The 9,863-nt window shown below is 33.9% G+C and overlaps 1 protein-coding gene across 1 annotated transcript; it reads right to left on the reverse strand.

The window, feature by feature from the left end:
• Positions 1-2,260: 2,260 nt before the first annotated feature.
• LOC110020630 (cyclin-P4-1-like) lies at positions 2,261-4,182 on the reverse strand. The gene is made up of 2 exons (XM_020718788.1): positions 3,699-4,182; positions 2,261-2,706 (listed from the first exon to the last, which is right to left on the reverse strand). The coding sequence occupies exons 1-2, from the start codon at positions 4,061-4,063 to the stop codon at positions 2,457-2,459; spliced, it is 615 nt and encodes a 204-aa protein (XP_020574447.1). The 5' UTR covers positions 4,064-4,182; the 3' UTR covers positions 2,261-2,456.
• Between the last annotated feature and the right edge of the window lie 5,681 nt (positions 4,183-9,863).

A 9,863-nucleotide genomic window follows, 5' to 3' on the forward strand; every position in this document is an offset into this window, starting at 1 on the left:
TCCAAAAATTGGTCATTAATTTTGTGGTTAGGCTGAGAGGATACTGGATACCACTCCAGAGCTCCCATTATTCCCTCACCAAAGAGCTAAGAATCTTGCATCAGTTTCCAATCAACTAGACCAAATCAGAGATTTTAATCTGTCACATTAAAATCTCTAACTTTTCATCCAACAAAGTATATTTCTCTATTTATTTGCACTCAACTCTTTGGATGAAAACCTCTCCCATTGAATCAAATGTGATTGTAGAAATCAAAGCCCTTTGGAAACATAAGTTTCTTAGCACATATTAACAATCCAATTGGTCAAATCAAAAAGTAAATGAAGACCAATGTCTGAATCATCACAAAATTTTGACATTTAAAACCGTATAAAACAAAATCAATTCTTCGCACAATCATATCTCAAAGTAGAAAAAATGATAAAGAAGACTACTCAAAATTCATGAGAAGGATACAACAAAACACAAATTTCATATGTAAAAATAAGTTTACAAAACAAAGAAATAAAAACACAACTTATCTCACAATCATTCCCAAGAAAATCCTTAGAAGTTCTCTTCAAGTCTTTCTCTATTTACAAGCACTCTCAATTCTCTCTTAGAAGTGTAATGAAGAAGAAATCTTTCACCTTCCATCTCCTCTTACAATCCTTCAAGAAAATCTACAAGCTCTTGCATCTCTCTCTCACGCCACACCAACTCACACACACACACACACACACGAACACACCACCCAAAACTCCTATTCAAGCCCTAGACTTCCCTCTCGTTTATAAAAGGCTGCCTTCCTCCAAAAAGAATTCAAAATTCCCTCTAAAATTCTATCCAAAATTCAACTCTTTTGAATTCAAAAGACATGTCCATTGATCCAAGAGACATATCCCTTCATAAAAGAACGTTCCAAAATGTCTAGATGCATTGAATCACTTTAAGGGGTGTTTAGAATAAGTGTCCTTTTGAAAATTAGCGCAAAATTCGTCTCGAACCACCCTAATCTGCCAAAAGTCGTCTCTGGCGCATCATGCGCCAGTTCTCTGGATTTTGGCTCATCATGCACTGATTCGGCGCATCATGTGCCACTCTGCAGCATCTCCACCATTTTGCTTCGTTTGGCTCCGTTTCAGATCTGTTTCGCCCTGTTTCAACTTCGTTTCACCCCGTTTCAGTTGTGTTTCGCTCCTAACAGATATACCTACAAAATAAGCATGAAAACAATACTTCTTTAAAATATAATTTCTTTTAAAAACATGTTAGAAATGTAAATTCGATTAAGCATAGAAAGACATATCGAAATATGTCAAGTCATAATTTTCTTTCTTGCTCGTTTTTACTCCAAATTGCACAATTTTTGCTTCATTTTCTCCAAAAGTTCATTTCATATACCTGAAACCAAATATATGCAAAATATCTTCCTTTAAAGTGTAATATCATTAAAAATCATTAAAATTGAGCATAAAATAAATATGAAAATGTAGGTAATTTTTTGGTGTGTCAGTAATTAAAGAGACTAGTCCCTGCAGACGAAGCACAACGTTTCCCCAAGTGAAGGTCAGTTCTGGTTCTTCAATGAGTAAGAACGAAGCAAGTCTCTACTTTATAAAATGATTTAAATTTAAATTTAGGGACCTAATGCTTGTTTTTTGGAGGAAAAAACTACATTATATTGATCGGAAAATATGAATATATGGAGATGTAGTGCGGATGAATAAAATTGCCTCTGCGTCAATGTAACAAAAAAAGGGAGGTCAACAAAGACCAACGAATGATCAAACAAATGAGTAAGAATATCACATTGTAGCACCGTCAGCATAAGATCCAGAAAGAGCACTCACAAACACTCGGCCAGAAATTTTTTTTTTTTTTCTATTCTTTTTTCTCTCTTTTCTCCATCCTAATTTCCTATTGCGTCTAATGCTTTATGTTCAAGCTGAAAAACAAGCTGATAAATATGATCTGCCATGCGAAAAGTATGTGTAGATTGAATTTCATTGACTCTGTAATGATTTTGCCCATTCACTAAGAATATAGAAAAAAGGGTGGTCATTTACATACATACCACCCATTTCTTATGTTTTTGCATAATAACACATAAATTTCAGTTTTTTGCATCGTTAACCGCTTGAAACTTGATTCAAATTTTGGCTAGAATTGAGATCAGATTGACATAAATAAGTCAATCTATTCGTCTCTCACACGACATAAACAAGCCTTATTCCCCTCTTTATTATTCTATAAGCCAACATGAAATATAAAGCTCAGCCAACAATGAAAACCTCCTCATTATTCACAAAATTGTTTCTCACAGAAACAAACATCAGAAAAAAAGCACATTAATTTAAATACAAAAAGCTTAAATAACATCATTCTTCACATTCACCACTCACCAAACTAACTGTTCTCATACCTAAATAAAGTCTTCTATTTACATTCATCTATGAACAAAAAGAGCCATTTCTCAGACAATGAGCTCATTGTGCTTGTGGCTGCTGCTGCTTTCTTCTTCAGTAGGAAGACAATGCAGACTTCTAGGAATTTGAGGGTCAGCCATATCAAACTCTCTTTCAAGGATCGAGCAGTAAGAGGCGAACACGACCGGCGTCACATTGAGATCGAATCTCAAACCGAATAAAAAATCGACCTCCAAGTAGTTCATCTCAGCCAAACTGATCCCCCCCACCTTCGCGAAATAAGCATTGTTGTAGTATCTATAACCAACAAAATTAATACTAATTGTTACTTAATATCACCGAATTAAACAATTTTTTAATACAAATGAATTGCAAATATGTCCATATTTTTATTTCATTTGTATGTATTTTGCACTTAAAGGAGAACAATCAGTTCTACCTAACATGTAATTAGTGACTAACTAGTGGGCCAAATGCATCTTTCTTTCAAAATTCTATTACTTGATGACCTCAATGAGTAGTTATGAGGTGCTATCATGACAATTGCAATATTTAACTTATATATGAGAATTTGAATCTTTTTTTTCTTTTTTTTCATATGACACTATTCTCACATAACAATGGAGCTCCATACTCAAATATAAGGAAATTGTCCTTATAAATAAAATAGGGGCATTTACATAAAAACTGCATAATTTTTATATATTTTCACATCCAACATAAACTTACCTACTTATATGCACAACACTCAAAGCTTTTACATCCATCATCACAATTTTTTTAAAAGTGAAATACATATTTTCAGCATAAATTTTTAATACCAAGATGATACAAATGTAAACATCAAGCTTTAGGCATTAGATATGTAAATGCATAAGAATTATATGGTATAAATAAAAATGGCTTTTTTTCTTTAATTATTTATGAAAAGTTGAGTTGGGATCACACAATAGTTGTCATGTTGGACAGTTGTGAAAGGAGGAACCCCCTGAGAAGAGTACCCAACAAGCACTAGATGGCAAAAACCTCAACTTGTTTATTACAGCTAAGGAAATCTTAACCTAGACGAAGAAGAAGGTGCCCTTAAAACTGTAAATACCAAAAATAAATTACTAGAAATGAGCAGAAATTCTTTCAAAAAAAAAAAAAAGAAAAAACAACGAACATAAATCTCTAAACACTCCCAGATTTCAACCAAATCTCACTTTATATTAACATAAAAAGCCCTCTTTTGAAGTTCTAAGAAAAAGCTCTGAAAAAGCGCAGAAAACAAAAAAAACAGAGCTTGCCTGTCTTCCATGAACTTAACAGCAGTAAGAACCGCAGTGATAAGGAAGCGATGAACGTTGAGAGAATCAACAAGAACTGAGGGATGAAGATGGAGGAAACGATCAAGGTAGATGTATGCCACAGCAAAGCAGGAGGCGCTGCAATGACCGAATTGAAAGATGCGTTCGAGATAACGAGGAATGGAGATTTGCGGTTTCTCGAGTCCGGAGAAAGCAGAAACAGCACTGCCCGGAGAGTAGTGCTGGTGGTCGGAGGCGGTGAAATCATCGTTCCAGCTGGTGATGCGCTCGAGGAGAGAGGAGAGGATGGAGATGATTCGAGGGAGGCCATTGTGGCCTTTGACTGTCAGGAAGGCGTCCGCCATTGTTGCTTGCTTGGTCGTTTTAGGTGTGGAGCAGAGGGCTGAAAAAGGAGAAGAACAGGGGATGCTACTCTGTTTTGAAAAGAAGATTGAAGGCAGAGGGGATTTTATAAGTTGGATCTACCTTGTGTATCATATCCTTATTATTCTTGTTATATTGTTAACAATATATATATATATATATATATATATATATATATACCGTGTCGAGAGTATATATATATATATATCTATATTGGGGGGACGTCAATTTAGTCCTCATATTTTTAATTATGATTGAATTAGTCTAGAGTGAAAAGAGAAATATTACGTATGAATAATATACATGTGGATTTGGTGGTATTGACCAGTACTTAGTTTATATTTGTCTAATACCACCTCATTACCAGCAATTCCGCACCTACATTATTTGTATCTAATATTTCCTATATTAAAAGAGTTTGATGGCTACTATAATATTTTTTGGGATTAAAATGACCTCATATAGATGATTAAAAGATTATTTTAGCACTTTACTCAACCAAAAGCAAATTTTTAAATTGCAATAATATATTTAAATCAAATTTTCATGATAAAAGTTCTTTAAAAATCTGTTGTCATACCTAATTATTTGTTTCTTATGGCCAACTAAATTTAAATTGGTCTCACTGTTGAATCAAATTCATTTCTAGGTGTACAAAATAGTCTTTTCATCCTCTTAGGGGCTGAAAGATTATTAGTCTATCTAATTTAATTGTTTATCTCAACATTAAACATAGATAGCAATTTTTGAAATATCTGTCTAAATGCATAATAAATCAAGTAAAGAAATTTTAATAGCTCTATTATTTTTAAGTGACATTTACATATGCACACAATTTTTATCTATTTACATAACACCTAAATTTTCATATTTGCATGACTAACACTTATCATTTTAACATCACATTAAAAATACCATCACACTTTTTTTAAAAAAGTGAACTTCACATTTTTCATGCATACATTTATGGCACCAAAGTTTTATAAATATAAATATGAAATTATAAATGCTAGAAATGTAAATTCATAAGAATTTTGTACATAAGAATTTACAGTGGGGTTCTATGTAAGGACTCCATCCAAGCAGAACTAGGGAAGCAAAATAAATGTTCCTAACAACAACCTTGGGCTAAGATCTGTGTACTTCTGTTCAACAAAAAGAGCACTCCTGACAATAAGTCTTCCAAAGCTGAGATGTCATAACACCCACTAGGCAAAGGTTATCGATTGAGCCGATGGTGTGTGCTGTAGAATTCATAAAAGCTCTCCCAAAAAAAAGCCCATAAAATGGCATAGTTTTTAATGTGGCAGATTAAAATCTCATAAAACCTATATCTCATTAGTTAATAATTAACACCTTGGTGATTCTTAGAGTAATACTACTTTGGTAAGCCTACTACTAATTCATGTCTAACTAATGTAGATACAATATGATGGTTGTGTGACAAAAAATTTCTATGTGAAAGCCATGAGTTAGTGTAGTATTTTTAAATACTTCATATTATTAGCAATTAGCATACTAAGTAAAAAAATTATAAATTGTATGTACAATCATTAAATTATACTTCACCTTCAATTCAATTAAATATTGAACATAAAAAGAAAAAAGTGAACATGATATATATTACCAGATAATTAGCTAATGTTTATTAGATCATGCTTCATACTATGAATCAATAGAACTTTCTTGATGGTGTAAGTGCCATGAGCTACTGATGCCATCTTCTTATGACACATCTCCTTCAAATCTTAATTTCAACACGGTCGCTTAAGCACCATCTGCATTCACTGGCCTTAAAATGAAGGTCTGCTTATCAAGCAAAAAATTCAATCTGTCAACTTGGAACCCTAAACTGCATTGGATTTACTGATGAAATGAATAAAATACGCAAATAACATCTAGGGCCAGGGTTTTAGGGTCCGTTTGGGGCAGCTTATAAGTGTGGGCGGCGTTTTCAACATGGTCAGCTTGTCCGAAACTGTATTTGGGTTTTTACATGAAACGCAGGCCGCGGGTCGACCCCTGCGGCCGGTCCGTGGATAAGCAGCTTATCATGAAACGCACAAGCTGCCACAAACGGACCCTTAATTACTTTTGCATATGCAAGTTTAAGAGTCCAGGCATGTTGAGATGTTCGTTTTTTTATTATTATTTATCTCATAATTGTTCATTCTTTATCATGACACTAACTTAAATTTCTATGTAATTACATATATAACACCCAAATTTTATTTTTTATATTCATACCACCCAAATCTCTTACATCACGTTAAAAATATCAGTATTTTAACCTTTAAAGAGTGAGATAGACCTTGAATTATAGGTAAGATGGCATGTATGTAAATTTTAAAAGTTAGATGTTAGTTATGTGTAAATAACCAAGAATTGAAGGATATGTATGAAAATCTTACATTAATTTATTTGCTAGAGGACAGTCGCCCCAATGGATCTGCATCTTCCTTGCAACTAGGGCTGTCAAAAAAGCTCGTTGTTCGCGAACAGTTCCTGTTTGGTTCGTCAACGAGTTCGTGTTCGATTCGTTCGATAAGTAAACGAGACAAACACGAACAAATTTTTTTCGTTCGGTTAGTTAAACGAACCAAACACGAACAGTGATGCGTTCGTTCGTGTTCGAATTGTTATTGTTTGAAATATAAAATAATATAAAATAATTATATATAAAAAATTTATTATATTTTAAAACATTAAATTTTATAAATTATAATATATAATAAAATAATAATAATAATATATTAATATACTATAGTAGTAATATACTAATATAGATATTGTATATTTATATAATATAAGTTATATAATTAATATATAATATTATTTTTATATATTAATATTAGGGATGTCAAACTGGCTCGTCGTTCGCGAACAGCTCGTGTTCGGTTTGTGTTCGGCTCGTTCGTTAAGAAACGAACACGAGTTTATTTCAAACAAACTAAATTTTAAACGAATCGAACACGAACACAAGCTTTGTTCGTTCGTGTTCGATTCGTTTACAACCCTGCTTGCAACTAGTTGAACAATACGTTCAGAAAGATATGATGTCATCGAATAAAGGCAATTTCCACAAAAAAATCCCATAAGAATCTGTGGGCGTATCAAACCTATATCGTCTAAGTACTCATTCGTGTATAACCATAAATAATGTTTGATGATTGTTTTTATATATTTGATCTACTGTGAAAATTTCAGTTATTTTTTTATTTTTTTTTTATTTTACGTAGTCTAAGATGGGTAGATTTTTTATTTTATTGGATTTATTTTAGCTATAAATTTTGTTGAAAATAAAATTTAGATAGCCTCCATTCCGATTTCAAATATTTTTAGTTCAAATATTTGAAATTGTAAGATTTATAAGTTGCACTAAGATATTGACGCTATCAAATGAATTTTTTAATAACATAATAATTTTATATATTTAGTATTTTTGATATGTCGTCAACAAAATTTTTTAATCCGGCATAAATTTCAGGATAAATTTTTGACCAAATAACGTCCAGAGTTTAAAAAAAAGCATACTTAATTCTGATTTTAAAAAACTTCTAGTCAAACTAACTGGCTTAACAAGAAGAACACAATGACACTGAAGTTGGTTCAATTCGAGTCAAATCAAGCCTACATTGAGTCGTTAAACCATTTTTGGAAGCTTTTGGTGCCCAATTGAAAAGTCAAACAGATTTTAAATATGACAAGTTTATAGTCAAATGAGTGTCTCGATGAGACGAATCCAACAAGTTTAAGATCATTCAATTCTGAATTTGTTAAGGAACTCAAAAATCCGCAAAATGTTGTTCGATCAAAAGAATTTTTATGGGTTGTCCGATGGAGTGATCAAGATTTTTTCCTTATTTGTTGGGATGTCTCTCCTAGACTCTATAAATATAGCACTATCTCTATCATGAAAAGAGACGAAAACCTGAGCTTGGAGAAAGATCAAAAAGAGAAAGAGCTAAAATCCAATGTTCTGCACCGAAGATCAGGCAAATGCTTCCCACTCCTGTGGCCACCAACAACTGTTTGTCAGCCGCCATTGATCACCGTCAGCAGCCCCATGCTCATTGCAATGAAGAGTTGTAAGGAGCAATGACCGACGTTGTAGAACAACGAAACACTGTGTGGGGTAGGACCGGCGTTGTGGAGCAATGAAGCACCATATTGAGTAATGACCAATGTTGTGAAATAACGAAGCACCGTGTAGAGAAGTATCCAATGTTACAGAATAAAGAAGCACTGTGTAGAGTCACGACCAATATTATAAGGCAGCATGTTGTTATGAACATCTCACAACTACGCACTTCGAAGACGATGTACCAGAATTTTGGCAATGACAACTGCTTTTGATTGTTGTACAACAAGTCCTCCATACGAAAAATGTAATTGTGTGACATTTTCCCACTCGTGGGACAAGAGCACGTATATGTACTCATCAGGCTATAGAAAATTATTTCTTACTGGGTAACGTCCCATGATTTTTTTTCTCTCCAAGTTTTTCACATAAAAATCTCTGACGTCTCTACTTGTCATCTTTATTATTTGAGTATGTGTTGCATTTCATGTAACACTAATCACTTTACCAGCGCAATTTTTCTAACACACATCAATTTGGTGTTGTCTATGGGAAAGGCAATCCGACCACCAAAAAACATGGTGAAACTTTATGAATGACCACCATACGCAATACTCGCAACAATGGAGCTTCTTGCTCTAACACCCATCATTCCAAAGGGCAATTATGGAGAAAAGAATGTCAGGTCTCTACTGCTTCCAACATTGGAAGGTGTTATCCTGTTGGTGAAGTTGCAACGGATCCCTCTTTAGAGGATTGAGTGTACATGATGGAGGAGTCACAGAATGAGATCTTTCAACTCCTACATGAGGCTAATAATAGATGACCACACAACCAGTTCAACAACTATCGAGAAATACCCCTATTGGGTACATTGTATTGAACTACCTCCTCGCGATAAAACCTTTTTTCTTCGTGACACCAACCTTCTCGATACTGCGAGTCCCACTCATCAGTCCCGCATAGCTACACCAACTGGTAACCATGCAAGCTCACAAAAAATTTGGCACAACACATTTCTCTATCACTTTTAAGAACTTGATTCATGATGAGTTATAACGTCTTGTTCAAAAAGAGTTCCCTTTGGGGGATATGGATCACTTACCCGTTCATCGCAAATTTCAAGAGTGTTCACTCTTAGCTGAAGTTATCCTCCAACACCCCAACCTAGTGGGTTTATGATCAAGTTGACCATTATCGAACCCTTAGGCACATTCAATGTGCCTCTGTCAGCACAATTTTAGGGGGGGTCGTCTTGTGGAAGCTACCGATCGCCGGAATGAAAATCACATCGCTTGCTTCGGGGGGGCATTTAATTTATATATATACTAAGTTTAGAAAAATATGAAATCAAACTGATCCCATATCTTTCAAAGTTTAGATGAAAGAGCAATATACCTTAAGCCCTTATAGTTAATTACATCTGAGATAACTGAAGTCACCTAAGAAAACTCTCAATAAAAATCAGGAAATATTATCTTTGAGAAATTTCAAAGGACAACTTTTCAAGGAGATCAGAGAAAGAGGGTGAAAGATAAATGGCTCCAATTTGGAACATTTTATTTTTGAATCCAAAGGAAGAAGAACTAGGGGACGTCATAGATTCTGAGGAGAACCTCGATGACTTCCCAAGCTATCATATTGTTTGGCTTCAATTTACAGAAGAAATATTTAAGTGTTTCATCATGCTAATTTTATTA

Source organism: Phalaenopsis equestris, unplaced genomic scaffold (genome assembly GCF_001263595.1).
Source record: "Phalaenopsis equestris unplaced genomic scaffold, ASM126359v1 Scaffold000105, whole genome shotgun sequence".
Lineage (NCBI taxonomy): Eukaryota > Viridiplantae > Streptophyta > Magnoliopsida > Asparagales > Orchidaceae > Phalaenopsis > Phalaenopsis equestris.